The sequence below is a fragment of the Amblyomma mixtum genome, chromosome 2, assembly GCF_055824585.1.
Source record: "Amblyomma mixtum isolate Tamu chromosome 2, ASM5582458v1, whole genome shotgun sequence".
NCBI lineage: Eukaryota > Metazoa > Arthropoda > Arachnida > Ixodida > Ixodidae > Amblyomma > Amblyomma mixtum.
In genome coordinates this window covers 274,646,030-274,662,205 of record NC_143013.1, presented here as the reverse complement: position 1 = coordinate 274,662,205, position 16,176 = coordinate 274,646,030, and the positions used below count along the sequence as shown (strand labels likewise).

Sequence of the window (16,176 nt, the reverse complement as noted above, 5' to 3'; positions counted from 1 at the left end):
GCCATACGCACGTGCATGCTTGCAGTGGCAGAGCTTCACAAACTATAACTGTGAACATGAACATGTGACATGGACTATTATGGCTGGTTACCAGGAAACTAAAGGTGAGGTAACTGCATCGCTTCTCGGTGAACACCTCAACCGCTCTCTGAGGGAAGGGAGGAAGGTGGGAGTAAAAAAGGTGCCGTAGTGGAGAGCTCGGAATAATTTTGACCACCTGGGGATCTTTAACGTGTACAGACATCGCACAGCACATGGGCGCTTTTTGTGTTTCGCCTCCGTCAAAACGCGGCACCCGTGGTCAGGTATGAACCCGGGCACTCTTATGCACTGTGAGGGAAGCCATAGTGCACGGAAGCTGTAGTGCAGGGCTCTGGATTAATTTAGGCCACCTGGGGTTCTCTAATGTGCACTGACATTGCACAGCACACTGGTGACTTTGTATTTCGCCTCCATGGAAATGCGACCGCTGCGACTGAACCCATGAGCTTGGGATCAGCAGCTGAATGGCAATGCCACTAAGCCACTGTGGTGAGTGGAGTTTCGCAAACTTTTTAACATGAACCTGAAGCTATGAGGACTTCTTGAGAGGAGGCAGGAAAACCTGAACAACACATAGTGCATAATATGCAGAACACAGAAAGCATGATATCTGAGTAGAGATAGAAACTACCATTAAAACATAACAAAGACAAATTAGGTTTCACATGTCAGCAGCATTAGATTTTTTGCCCACATTTTTTTTAGCAATCTCCAAGAGATACTGGTAGCTATATTATATCTTCAGCTTGAGTCACTATTGCATGGTTGTTTTCAAGTCAATGAGCTTCTTCAGCTATATAAGTTGGTTTGGTTTAACGGTTTTAATGCCCCAAAGTGACTTAGGCTATGAGGGGTGCCAGTGGAAGGCCCCAGATAATTTCGACCACCTGGGGTTCTCTAACGTGCACTGGCATCGCACAGTACACGGGCCTCTAGCATTTCACCTCCATTGAAATTCAACTGCTGTGGCCAGGATCGAACCCGCGTCTTTCGGGTCAGCAGCCGAGTGCGATAACCACTGAGCCACCGTGGCGGCCAATGAATCAACTAATATACCCTTCATGGAAATATCTTTACATGGATACTGCATGAACCACCTCCCTCCTATAGCTGCTAGATGTCATGTGCATATTTCAACAGCTTTACAAGTACTGTATTGAGCACGTGTGCATCAAAAAGAATGCAGCCATGTAGTACCAAAGAAAGAAAACAGAGGAGGAAAGTGCACTGACCAGATAGGGATGAGCACGAGCTCAGCTGTTGCATGATGTATGCGTCATTGTGTACACACAAAGAAACGAATACAGTTGAACCTGGATGTAACGAACCTCCATATAGCAAATTCCTTGATATAACGAAGTTTTTCAATTCGCCAACGCCGCCCCCATTGAAGCGCATGTATTTGAGACCTCCATGTAATGAACACTTAGCGGTGGTTGACCTTGATGTAACAAACTCGCTAGGCCGACTGTCTGTTAGCTTGTGCTGAGTTACGAAATTTGGCTGAAAAGTAAAGCACTAACTGACATGAGAGGAGTGTAAACAATTGCAATGAGCGACCGCAGTTGAGACAACGTGTCCGTCAGCGCATCTACGTTGCTTTCGCTTTTGCCGCCCCGCGGTTGCTTGTGCTACGCAATCCGCGGCAGTCGCGCTATCAGACATCGAATAATGGGGTTTCCTGTAAACATTTTCAAGGTGATTTCACCTACATTTATTTTTTATTTTGGTTCCTGTTCTGCATTGCCCTTGCGGATCTTTTTACGAAAACTGCATGCAACGAAAACCTGGATGTAACAAAAAATCCCGGACTTTTCTCAACTTCGTTATACCCAGGTTTAACTGTACGTAGGTAACCAAACAAATAAAATGCACAGCGCCACGGAATCATGCGGTTATTTCATGTCACGCTAGGAGCTAAGTGTGCAGAATGGCCTCATTGTCATGCTCTACATCAAGATATGGCAAGCAGATATGGCAAAACCGAAGACAGCAGCTGAAACATGGGGCCAGCAGCGTAAGCTTTGAGAAAGGGCAGGAACCAAGACAGTGAGCACAAGAGAAGGGAAGCCAGAAAAAGCATTGAGAAACATGGGGGTATAGGAGAACAGCATGCACTTCAGCAGAGGAGCATGGAACTTGGAAAAAAGCAGGGTGCCTAAAACAGAAACCACAGAAGAAACATGCACACAAGGCAAAGCAGCAAAGATTTTTCGAACGGGCGGCAATATGCTATGCTCCAAAGGCTCATCGACGTAACATTCGCAGCAGTGAGAACAGTACACATGATGAGTGCAGTTACACCATTATGTCCTCTTAGGATATGTGTCTGATGAGCACCTCGACTGTGTGTGCTTTTGAAGAAATTATTTCTTCTAGTTTTGACACGTTCATCATGTCTGAGTTGGCTGCGGTAGCAGCAGCGCTGTAAAGGCAGTGGTACAAAACGTACACAAAGCAACAACAAGCAGGAAAAGTATGCAGTCGTCATCAGTCAGAATTGTCTGATGTCTTGCGAAAATGCTAAAGCTGTCTTATTCAACTAACACGAGCGGCAGTGAACCTGGCGTTCAACATGAGACTAGCTGATTGTTAGAAATATATCACATTTGCATGAATGTATTGTAGGGGGGGGGGGAGTCTGAGTTTTTCGGATCATAAAAAAAATTATGGCTACTAGCTGAAGGTTGTGCGTGAACCTGGCTTTGTCTTCCATGCTGTCTGTATCATTTAAGGCGGAATTCTTGAGCAATGCTGCGGAACCACACACAGCACAATCAAACGTGGCAAAGCCTTCCACATGTTAGTGCACATGACGTCACATGAAGCTGCGGCTGCTGTGCCATCACTGCTTCATGTTTCGCACCGCCCAGCCCTGCGCCCAATTTTGCTTTTTTCCCTTCCCTACTCTTCACCGCTCTTTTGCTACCCTCACTTTCTCAATGTCCCACGCAGCCTTTTTTCCATGCGTTGAAGGCGTTAACCTGACCTGGATCCCCAATGGAGACTAGTTCAAACAGAGAATCCGAAGTCGTGTTATTTGCGGAATTTTCAGGTCATACAGGGTGTTTCACCTAAGACTTTCTGCAATTTTTAAAAATAAGCTATTTGAATTAGATGCGCGCTTTTTCTGGCATAGCATTGTCAGTGGTGTAGTACACCATAATTCAACTAAGACGTGCTAACTAGCAGGCTTGTTAACCAATATTTAATAGTTAACTTTTAAACTATTACCGTTGGGCTCCTTAATTATTGAGAGGCATGTAGCCCACCGCAAGTAATGTCCACATCCGTCTTTAGAATTTCGAGAACGCGATTATCCTCGGCGCTGTGACCCAACAAATTTTGGCTATTTCGACGAGTTAGGTTCACTGGAGAGGTTGCTTTGCCTGCAAGCTTCTCAAACCGCATGTATTTTGGCGCGATGTAGGCGAAATTTGTTGGGTCACAGCGCCGAGGATAATCGCGTTCTCGAAATTCTAAAAACAGATATGGACATTACTTACGGTGTGCTGCATGCCTCTCAATAATTAAGGAGCCCAACGGTAATAGTTTAAAAGTTAACTATTAAATATTGGTTAACAAGCCTGCTAGTTAGCACGTCTTAGTTGAATTATGATGTACTACACCACTGACAATGCTATGCCAGAAAAAGCGCGCATCTAATTCAAATAGCTTATTTTTAAAAATTGCAGAAAGTCTTAGGTGAAACACCCTGTATACACATTGCAGATGTGGGTTGTGAATCCAGAAGAATATTCGCTTCTGAGTGGCTTCACCAGTTTCCATAAATAAATCAAGCGTAGCCAACCTCGGCTACACAGGATAAACTGTCACAACTTCAGTTAGGCAAAGCAGCACAGCTCTACGGAGAACACGCCGCTCACCGTGCGGTTTCCAGCCACAGCCCAAAATATGGTCACTGGTACCCCAACACCCAGGATAATTTTCTCTGTGTCGTTCATATTCGTGCCATTGTTCATGACGAAGATCAGCATGGTGCCCTGCAAGCAAAGAGTGCCACCTGTCATTGCCCAGTTGGCCACAAGACCAAATTAAAAATGCAAAACCGCACTCATCATCATCATCATTTATTAACCCTTAAGGGTCCCGTTAGGGACATTACATAAGGGGGGGGAGGTGGTACAGGGGTGTTCAGCAGTCATACATGAATATATAAATATAGAAGGAATATGGAAATACAGAAAAATATAGAAAATATAAAATAAGAAAAAAAAAAGTAGAACAAGACGAAAAAAAGACAGAAGTAACAAATTCAAATAACCACATCATGACAGAGTGTAGCAGAAATATAAACAGAAACAAATTACAACTTTGGAAGTAGAACAGGCTGGTCAGTTTGCAGGGCTTGGAAGCTGGCATAGGGTGCAGGAAAAAATTATTTGTGGTTGAGATGGTCGATTAGGAGCTGTCTGAATCTGGAAGGGTTAGTCTCAATGACAATGTGTTCGGGGAGGTTATTCCAGCTTTCTATCGCACTGGGAAGGAAAGATTTATTGAAATAATTGGTGGAGCCGTGCAAACGCTGTATGCTTAAGGAGTTAAATAAACGACGAGATGATCATAGCGGAGCTCGTAGATGGTTTTCTCCAAGTGCTGGAAAGTTAAAGTACAGTTTGTGAAAAAGACAAAGAATTGAAGTTTTCCTGCGAAAGGCTAATGACTTGATGCCGAGAGATGATTTCAACGCTGTGATGCTGAGCTGAGATTTATACTGTGAGGTGATGAAGCGTGCTGCCTGATTCTGGATGGCTTCGAGTGAATCTATTAAGTAGGCTTGGTGAGGATTCCATATTGTTGAGGCGTATTCTAGTTTAGTTCGGATATACGTTTCATATGCTAGTTGTCTGGTGGCTGCGGTGGACATGGAAAGTGATCGCCTAATGAATCCGAGTGATCTGGAGGCACTAGCACATAGTTTCGTGATGTGATTAGCCCAGGTTAGGTTGGTTGTTATCTCAATGCCGAGGTACCGGTATGAATTAGTTTGAGAGAGCGCTATGGAGTTCAGGGAGTACGAAAAATGAAGAATCGAACGTTTACGTGAGATGTGCATGAACTTACATTTAGAAACGTTGAGCTGCATTAGCAAATGCCAAGTGCCTGGCTTAACCGAATCTGTTAAATCTGACTCAAACGAAATGTAGTTATTGACAGAGGTAGAGTTTAAATTTAGGCATATATTTATTTTTATTTACTGCTTACTGTAGATCATTTTCACATCAAGGCAGGGGGGAAACACCAGAAGAATGAACAAGGAAAGCAGGAAACAAACAATATCACTCCGCGCCCCCATAACATTCGTTGTGCTGACAAACTGCACTCATTTCTGATATGCGGAAATAAAGAGAACTTGAATGCATCACTATGAGCAAAGTATGAGATAAGTCAAACGAGATGACAGTGAAGTGTCAGTTGTGTCAACAAGGGTGATAAATGTGGTGAAGGATCAAGGGCCAGTCTATTGCTTAGTAATAAGGGAATAAATTCTCATCTCCAACTTTTCCTTCCTACTGTGAGCAGTTGGATACAGTTAGCTTCAATCAGCTTAGCTTAAGTCTCAACCCAATTCTTTATCAAGCTCTTGAAAATTACAAAAATTTGAAATATTTCAGTTTCACCTTTCCGGCAATCTGGCTCAGTAACTAAAACAGATTTCAATTAAAATTTCACTGATGATACTGTTGAAGCACTTGTGGCAGAAAAATAACATTCACCTTGCATTTGATTCCATTTTGCGCCATTATTTCACAAATGATACTTTAGCAATCAAAAAAATAGTTTTTAGTTACTTCATGACTTTTGATAATCATGCATGACTGACTTAACAAACCATGCATAGAGCAATTTATTTGATCAACACTGTTCCCGCTACGAGTTATTGACCAATTCACTCTCGCCCTGTCATAAACTTGCCGTCCTGGTTAGCTCAGTTGGTAGAGTGTCTTCCAGTGAAGCGGTGGTCCCAGTTTCGAACCTCAGACCAGGACGAATTTTTCTTTAATAAGCTATGTAGCTTTCCTTTGTAGCCGTATGGCTGCGCTTAGGTGGATGCAAATGAGTAATTACTCCCTTATCACAAAATCTACTCCACCTTGGGGGATTCCCCTAAACATTAGACCAGAACAATTTAAGATGTCAATTTTCCCCCTTTCACTGCTCCAACAAGAGTAACTTGGTATCTCTGGTATCTGCTCCCATTACAGACCTACACAAAGTTGCAAAAACAAATTTCCTAAATTATTCTGAAATCGGCAGCAATCTCTTACACTGAAGGCTTTGACTGAAATCTCACTTCATCAAATAACCAGATCTTACCATTCCTTTCCAAAGGACACAGAGGACAACGGTAGAAAGGAAAATTGGGAGAGTCGGTGAAGGTTTAGCACTTCGCGTATGTTTCTTTCCTCGTCCTGGCCCTTTTGCCCTGTTCATAACGCTAAACTGAGGACAACTTCATTCAATTATTGTTCTGAGCAAAAATTGATTCCCTGGCTCTTTCTGGCTATGCTCACATTTGTCCAGTAGCAAAACACGCATTTATTGCCAAGGAAACTGGATCTGAAAATGTTCCCGCCACTGTATTTAAACTCTTGATATCTACACCAAAAAGGGCGGGTTCCCACCGTTTTGAAGTGAATAGCAGTATAGCATAGACTCTGAGATCTGCGCCAAAAACTTGGTCTCGATGTACGAATTTTACTTGCGAAATTGGCAAGGTGATGGCTACATCTACATTTCGTTTCTCGGCCTTTTCTAGCTTATAATAAGCCTGTTTTCGGTAAGAGTGGTCTCTGTGATAAGAAGGCGGTACCCCATCGATATAGGCCATGTTCTAACTGATCTCAGTGTCCCTTTAAATGGATTAAATTTTATACGAATTGGTGCAGTCATCGACTGGAAGTGTCTGCATTTCCGAAGTGTGCGAAGTATACAGCAGAAGCTTACCCTTTTTGGTTGGTATGTCGTATGTGATGCGTGACATAACAAAGCTACATGTGGGTTGTGGCAGATGCTGTAATAGAGGGCATCAATTCTGGCTGCCAGAGTTTTTTTTAAACGCATACCGACGTCACACGGCTCACAGGTGTTTTTGGATTTCACTTCCACTGAAATGCAGCTCCCATGGTTGGCATTCGTTCTTGCCATCCCAGGCTCATCAGCAAATGCCTTCGCCACTGTGCCCCAAGCCTGGTATGTGAGTGGCCTTTCCAACACCCTGCAGCATCCTATCGTTCACACACTGCCATACGCTATTGCCGATTCCTTTAAAAAATGACCAGCGGGAATAAATGTGAAAAATAGGGGCGCTACTTGTCAACTCAGCAAACATGTTCTGCCACTGCTACACAGCGGTGCAGTACCGACTGTTGCGTAAATCAGAGAAAATCGAAAAAAAATTCTCTCGGCCTAATTGCACGTTTGTTCGGGCTCAAATTTCGCACAGAGGTTGCATTTGGCGGTCAGTTTTGTTTTATGCCAATTTAGTTTGGGTACTTGCCTGATTCGGTCAGAATTATTTGGAAATCCCCATTGTCTGCGGCGACGGAAAACCAAAACAGAAAGGCTTCGCAGCACTGGTACCCGTGGCGCCATCTCGTACCAACCGGAGAAACGAGCCCTCTACCGGCACGGCCGTGCTACCGGGGAGGGCGGCGTAGGAGGATTTCGACTCGCATCCAAATCACGGCCATGGCCTTCTCTTGATCGCTGTACGACTGCATTTTCGGTGATGTCTTGCGCTGCTTCGCAGCAGACAGCACCAAGTAAAGATGATTTGCTCACCAATTTAGCACACCTGGGTTTCTCCGGTTGGTACGAGATGGCGCTACGGGTACCACTGCTGAGAAGCCTTTCGGTTTTGGTTCCCGTCGCCGCAGACGATGGGGATTTCCAAATAATTCTGACCGAGTCAGGCAAGTACCCCACCTAAATGTGGTATAAAACAAAACTGACCGCCAAATGCAACCTCTGTGCGAAATTTGAGCCAGAACAACCGTGCGGTTAGGCCGAGAGAATTTTTTTTTGATTTTCTCTAATTTACGCAACACGTGATAGTTTTGGCTGACTGCAGGGCTCCTGGATGGGCCGTGACTATTGAACTTACCTGCAGCTGCACATCAAAGAAGATGAGAGAGGCACAGAGGAAAAGCCATCCAATCATGGACTGCAGGTCTTGCTTGGCATTGATTAAGAACAGCAGCTTGCGGTCACGCCGATAGCGAAGCATTACACGCCCGCCCAGGAAAACAATGGCAGCTAGAAACACGATGGCAATGCCTAGCCGCACCTGCGTAGAACACACAACGATTTGGACTCAAATCACTGCACAACGATGCAATTCCATAAATTCACTTCAAGTGCAGCCAGAAAAATATTTTGATCTAAAGCAGTGCTAAAACTCATCATTCAGTTGTTAAGCATTTTTTTTTTGCCGTCGTGCTGCTATAGCTCTATTGAAGGTGTTTGAAAAAAAAAAAAAGAAAGGGAGAAAAAAAACTAGCAATCTAACAGACTGATAAAATGCAGAAGGACATCGCACCTAAAAATCTTCACATGCAACACCAGTACTAGGTATTGAATGATTTGCTTTAAAGCAAGTTTAAATGCAAAGCCTTGGACCCCACACAACATATCATACATTAACATGCTACTGGTGAAAGATGTCTCTGGCATGCCAGTTACCAATACTTTGTATACCATCTAGAGCATTTGCCGCACCCATTTCAGAGCGTTTTCTCCAGTTGCATGTGCAGAGGCGACGTTGATGATCAGGTAGCTGGTGAGAAGAACAGTGCTGACCAAGAAGACAGCAATCTCATGGTATCTTTCTTTCAGTATGCCATGCACAATGTAGAAGAAACAGAATACTGGAAAAAGAAAGAAAGAATAAAAAGATATTAAATATGCAAAGCAACAAGACTCTCCTTAAAAACTGCAATTAAGCAGCATACTAAATAATTAAAAATTTCAGGGGGCACTTTGTTGACCTAAAGTGTGGTGAGGCGAAAGCATTAAGCGCAGTGTTGCTGCTTGTATCACTGATGTGTGGTCAAGATGTTAAGCTTCGCCTCAATGAGTGGAACACGACAGCGTCTTGCAATGCTGACAGGGAGTCCGCAGAACTGCCAGGGAGTCCACAGAACACCATCGCCCATCCGGCTCTACGCCTTGCTCGTTGGTAAATTGGTTTTTAAGAAAAGGAAATGTATCTGCCTGGCATACCTCAGTGGACACCTGAACTTCGCAGTAACAGGAAGGGAGGAAGATGGGAGTGATTGAAGACACCATATTCACTAGACGCGCCTTTGTTCATTCCAAACCATTGAGCTGGCATGGCGGAGTGGTTAGTGTGCTCGTCTCGCACGCCGGAGCCCCTGGTTCGATTCGCCAACTTGACCAATTTCCTACTTGGTTTTATTTATTTATCTGGTCTGACTAGAAAGGTTAATTAGGCTAATTGGTTAATTAAACAATTAACTAAACTCAGTATCACTTACTTCGAGCATCGCCATACGATCTCTTTAATTGGTTGCATGGTCGGGCACTGTGACATCACGACCATTTCGACCAATTGAAACAAGGTCAGTGTAGCTACGCTGGCCACCTGAGGTCTCGCTTTGGCTGTCGGAGTGTTGCTTTCGCAACAAAAACCAATAAAGCGCATGTACATTCTATGGGCACAGTGTCGGAACTTGAGGGGTGTGGTAAAGTGGGCAGGAAGTCCATGTGCCCCATTGCCGATTGCAAAATTGGCCTGTTTATATTTGCGTTCACCTACGTGTGATGAGTTTATAACTTAAGCCTACTGTTGTGTAGAAATTACCAGTTCAAATACTGCAAGCTGCACACTATGAAAAGGAAAACGAAGCACCATGCACTACAAATGTAGGCGCTCTGTCTGCAGTGACCCGTGGTTCAATTCTGCACGCTATGAATGTGCTGGCGATAGATGGCAGCACCGTATGTGCTGCCACATAACAGCACCCAGCTTCTCCAACAACATGAAACATTTGTGACTACAGCTTGATATTTTTACTTCCTGACAGTAGAAAGAATGAGAAAAGGCAAAAGAGAGGCAGACAGGTAAAGCAGAAAAGCAGTTGGCTACGCTAAACTCGAAGATGGGATAAAAAAACAGGGGGAGAGAAAACGAAAGTTGGATTTGTGAATGACGGGTGTAAACAACAAGGGTTACTTATCCAGTGCTATGGAGGTTATATTACTGCTTACTTAATAAGGACATCATCTGCTTGACTCTCTGTTGGGCTAGGACTGGCTTGGCTTTAGCCAGCTTTGGCTACCTCGACAGTGGGTACAAGAAAGCCACAGCACCGTCACAGCCTGGTCAGCATTAATACAGCAGTTTAGGTGAGTTTGATCTGACAAGACTACATAATCATAATGCAACCCAAGACGAGGACACTAAACTTACGGTAGAGCAGTTGCTGGCAGAAACCGCAAGGTTAACCCCACCTGTAGCTAACAGCATCTCAATTCAACTCAATACTAAACTACCAATAATTTATTGTGAACCACAGAGTACAGGCAAGCTAGGCATCATTCATGGGTAGCAGGGAATTTCAATGCAAATGCAGGTACAGAGGCTGCTTGTGAGATAACATGATGACCAACATGAAAAAACACTGACACCAAGAGGAGAAGCTGTTAGAGAAACAGCACTGCGTTTATCTTCTTCTCTTGATGTCCATGTTTTTTCGCATTGGTTTTGAGCCAAACTTCACTTTTCCAACTGTCACACATGGAGAATGCAGAAATGCTTTCCCTAGGCAAATGCTACAACAATTTAATGTTACTCAAGCAATTTTAAAACACTCTGGTGCATTTCAAAGACAAAGTCAATTTCCAGTGACTACTATTAATAATGGTCCTCATAAACAGTTCCTTCTTTTCGAGTCAGGTGATCACGGGAATGTTATAATACAACATTTCTGACATCACAGACACTGGCATTAACACACTGATTCTATTGGTTAACACGGCAGCTTTTTATCTTGTGGTCGAAACATATCTGCCACACCCTAGTGAATAATCAACTGCACTTCGCCTGATAAATTTTATACTCCACCATGAGTAAAACTACAAAGAGAAAACAAAAATAAAAGAAAGAAAGCGACAAACATGAATTTCAGCCATGGGTCAAGGCTGCAGTCATCAGAAAACCTGAGTGCAACAACAACACCTGCTGCAGGCCAGCTGCCAGACGTGATCCAAACATTTCCGTTATTGTAAAAGCTCCCTCATTTGTGGAATGTGTAGTGTTTAGATGATGAAGCGAAGTAATGGATTGATGGTCACAGTACCGAGCATCTTACTCTCCTGAAAAATAAACATATACCCTTTCTTTATTGAAAAACAAAGCGGTAGCTGTACAAAAAAAAAATAATCGCCTTGAGTAGGGCCAAATGTGAATTGGGTGTGCTAGCAGTTTCGTTTTCACTTCGGTTCTGGTGTTCTGATCCAGTGTTCATGGATGGCAGTTGTTTGGAAAGTGGTAACGGGTCAATGTTCATATATGTGGAATTGTTCATTCTCTCCATTCATAGATCCCTGGGAGTGTTCACCCACTACCCAATGGACAGATGAGCAGCATGGCACAAAACTGGATTCAGACAGACAGACAAACACAGACACACAAACAAGCAAGCATTCGAACAAACAAACAGACAGACAAACACACAATGGCTAAATGCGGGGAATGGTCACAATAAGTGCTAGTGCACACACACACACAAAATAAAACAGACTTTAGCAGAATTGCTCCGAAGGGTGACATAAAATGCTTCAATTTGTTGAATGCATAGAAGTGGCAAGCAATCTTTAGTCATAAAACAACCACTTATGGCAGGTTTCCACCACCAATTCCATGCACCAACGCACCAATTCCATGCAGTATATTATTTTAAATTAAAGATCTCAGATTTTTCACACTACTGGCTTAAGGCTGATGATTTCATTAACTGGCGTAACACATAAAAATGTACAACTTACTTGACGTAAAACACAGCATGATGGCAAAAGTGTAATCATCCGAGTCCCTTGGCAATGTTACCAATCGCTCTACTGTGAAGCCCAGAGACACCATGAGGCTCAACGATGAAATGGCAAAAAACGTCCATTCTAATGAAGACAGGGCCCTGAATGGCTTAATCTGCAATAAAAAAAAATACCGTTTACTGAGATACATGATGATAAGTTATTAGCACATGAAAGTGTAAGTGTTAGTTCCGGCGATATTCATCAAGATAACTTGAACAGAAGGCAGCATATGTCCTGCAGTATTTATGGCCTATAAAATCTGTCACTGAATACATGGTAATTGAAAGCAAACAATACACAGGCTTGCGATATATTTTGAGCTAAAGTTCAGTGCAAAAGCAAATTCAGCCAAAATTCTTCATCGCTGCTATCACCAACACTGAGAAATTAACAAATAAGAGATGAGAAGACATCGCAGAAAAAGTTAATAACAAAAACAGTTTTTTTTTTCTATTTGTAATGTGGAATGCATTTCGCGGTTTATGAGGTGCTTTTTTTTCGTTGTAGTTAACTGTTGCAATAGATTGTTGCACTAGTTCGATGAGGAGATGATCTATTTCGGGGACATCTAAGGGGTGGGCGATGGAGGGCTCCGGAAAAAATTTGGAGGACGCTTCACAGCAAACTAACTGAACAGTGAGTACCCTCAATGTGGAAGTGCTGTTTTTGCACTTTTGAGTGCATGTGAGCATAAACATCAAGTATCTTAAGAAAGAGAGTTTTCTTAGGCACACTCACTTTTCTCATCAGGACACTAATCAAGAACCTGCCCAAAGAGTTCCATTCTGATTTGTGCAGCAGAAAATGAGAAGTCTGACTTCACTGAAGTGCTGGAGTGCACACGAGATAAGCATCCTCAAGAAAAGCCCTTGAATGTAACTTCTGAATTGTATCTATGGCACTCAACAGAAAATAACTGGATAGTGAGTACCCTCAATGGAAGTGCTGTTCTTGCACTTTTGAGTGCATGTGAGCATAAACATCAAGTATCTTAAGAAAGAGAGTTTTCTTAGGCACACTCACTTTTCTCATCAGGACACTAATCAAGAACCTGCCCGAAGAGTTCCATTCTGATTTGTGCAGCAGAAAATGAGAAGTCTGACTTCACTGAAGTGCCGGAGTGCACACGAGATAAGCATCCTCAAGAAAAGCCCTTGAATGTAACTTCTGAAGTGTATCTATGGCACTCAACAGAAAATAACTGGATAGTGAGTACCCTCAATGGAAGTGCTGTTCTTGCCCTTTTGAGTGCATGTGAGCATAAACATCAAGTATCTTAAGAAAGAGAGTTTTCTTAGGCACACTCACTTTTCTCATCAGGACACTAATCAAGAACCTGCCCAAAGAGTTCCATTCTGATTTGTGCAGCAGAAAATGAGAAGTCTGACTTCACTGAAGTGCCGGAGTGCACACGAGATAAGCATCCTCAAGAAAAGCCCTTGAATGTAACTTCTGAAGTGTATCTATGACACTCAACAGAAAATAACTGGATAGTGAGTACCCTCAATGGAAGTGCTGTTCTTGCACTTTTGAGTGCATGTGAGCATAAACATCAAGTATCTTAAGAAAGAGTTTTCTTAGGCACACTCACTTTTCTCATCAGGACACTAATTAAGAACCTGCCCGAAGAGTTCCATTCTGATTTGTGCAGCAGAAAATGAGAAGTCTGACTTCACTGAAGTGCTGGAGTGCACACGAGATAAGCATCCTCAAGAAAAGCCCTTGAATGTAACTTCTGAAGTGTATCTATGGCACTCAACAGAAAATAACTGGATAGTGAGTACCCTCAATGGAAGTGCTGTTCTTGCACTTTTGAGTGCATGTGAGCATAAACATCAAGTATCTTAAGAAAGAGAGTTTTCTTAGGCACACTCACTTTTCTCATCAGGACACTAATCAAGAACCTGCCCGAAGAGTTCCATTCTGATTTGTGCAGCAGAAAATGAGAAGTCTGACTTCACTGAAGTGCCGGAGTGCACACGAGATAAGCATCCTCAAGAAAAGCCCTTGAATGTAACTTCTGAAGTGTATCTATGGCACTCAACAGAAAATAACTGGATAGTGAGTACCCTCAATGGAAGTGCTGTTCTTGCACTTTTGAGTGCATGTGAGCATAAACATCAAGTATCTTAAAAAAGAGAGTTTTCTTAGGCACACTCACTTTTCTCATCAGGACACTAATTAAGAACCTGCCCGAAGAGTTCCATTCTGATTTGTGCAGCAGAAAATGAGAAGTCTGACTTCACTGAAGTGCTGGAGTGCACACGAGATAAGCATCCTCAAGAAAAGCCCTTGAATGTAACTTCTGAAGTGTATCTATGGCACTCAACAGAAAATAACTGGATAGTGAGTACCCTCAATGGAAGTGCTGTTCTTGCAGTTTCGAGTGCAGTGAGCACGAATGTTAGGTGTTTTAAGAAAGAGTTTTCTTATGCACACCAACTTTTCTTATCAGTATAATATACATGTATACAGATTTTAATGTGAGGTCAAAGGAGGACCCCTCTTACACCACTATTCCATCCCGAGTAGATATGCATAACATAATTGACTGAATATTCCGTGCAAATCAGGTGGGTGGCTAAAAATTTCACCTTTAAAGGGACACTGAGGAGAAATTGAAGATGGCTTGTATCGGCAGAGTACCAGCTCCTGATTACAAAAACGCCACTCATACTGACAACAAAGCTCTTGTAACGTAGAAAAGAGCAAGAACCAAAACAAAGGTATCGCCGCCACAGGCCGAACTCGCAAGTACAAGCGTGATGACGTCATAGGACAAAGCAGTGTTGCTAGAACCAATGGTTCTAGCAACTCTAAGACCCGAGAAGCCACGAATCACTGAGGCGCAGCCAATGCATGCGCAAATCTCCTTGACGTCGCCAGATGGCGCCACGTGCCCGGCAGCTACGCGCGCGCCTGAAGCATCGGGACCAAACAGCGCCTGCTCACCGGCGTTAGGGGGGCTCCCGGTATTCCGCTAGCGGTAACAAGGTACACGGTATGCTAAAGGTGTTTATTTGCGAGAACTTCATTGACGACTTCGAGAACGAGATCCATCGTAACGCTGGCAAAACGCCAGTGCAAACATAAGCGAAGCGACTGTAGCGACGGCCGCAATAGCCGATAGATGCCATCAACGTGCGGCCGGCGGTAGCTTTCATTTCGGCTGCTGCTAGGCAGCGCTGGCCGCTAGAAATCATGGAGTCTGCGTTACGTCGTGTTTCATGTCACTTAGTCCTGTGTCGTCATAGGAGAATCCCAAGTTTGAATCAGAGCGGCGGGAAAAACTTTTTCAACTTCGAATCCAAATTTCTTAGAAATAAATGCATCTTTCGCTGCCGGCCAAGTGGCAACAAAGCCATGACATGCTGAACTATCGGATATTGCTATAAAAAAAAATATTAATAGTGCTCTCCTCAGTGTCCCTTTAACCTGGCATCTCCATTTAGCCGGCTCATGAAACTAAAGGCTGCAATATCCCGCAAGTCATAAAAAGCATGGTTTGAAAGCAGGTTGTGTAGGCATATCTGGTGCTTGCTATGAAGATAGCTTCCTGCCTCATCATAGCTTGGGCCCTCTATGTTTCTTACCCTTCCCTATTTGTGCCATTGGCATGTGCTGCAAATCACCAAACACATCTCGTACTCTTGCCCCTGCTAGATTGTTTTGGCCCATTAAGTTGTTTCATCCAAATTAATTGGCAAGCTTTTAGAAAACACTTCTGCAACAGCCAACTTGCTCTTTTTCTTCAAGACATGCACCTTGACTGTATCATCCCCCTATGATGCTTTTTTTCTTTGCTTTGAAAAAGTATGTGATTCCCTTATTTATGTAAGGCTGGTTTTCTCGTGCTTTAACTTACATCCAATAGCTCTAAACTGGATCTAAGCTTAAACAGCCAGCCGTCAGCAGATTTCCCTTGCCAATTCTTATGCATCCTGCCTTTTCCTGCAATCTAGGATGTCCCCCAAGGCATTTCCTTGGGCCTCAGCTTTTTATTACCCACATTATGACCTTCCCTTCAGTGTTTTGTCACATGCCTTCACTGAT

General features: G+C 43.3%; 1 protein-coding gene across 2 annotated transcripts in view; it reads right to left on the bottom strand.

Moving 5' to 3' along the window:
- The window catches only part of LOC149364052 (uncharacterized), a 36,466-nt gene that overhangs the window by 16,810 nt on the left and 3,480 nt on the right, over positions 1 to 16,176 (bottom strand). For both annotated transcript variants that reach the window (XM_089574041.1, XM_089574042.1), the window contains exons 2-5: positions 12,076 to 12,235; positions 8,785 to 8,933; positions 8,171 to 8,353; positions 3,930 to 4,046 (exon numbers count right to left, since the gene is read on the bottom strand). In XM_089574041.1, the coding sequence (XP_089430167.1) occupies positions 3,930 to 4,046; positions 8,171 to 8,353; positions 8,785 to 8,933; positions 12,076 to 12,235 (609 nt within the window). The remainder of the gene's footprint in view (positions 1 to 3,929; positions 4,047 to 8,170; positions 8,354 to 8,784; positions 8,934 to 12,075; positions 12,236 to 16,176) is intronic.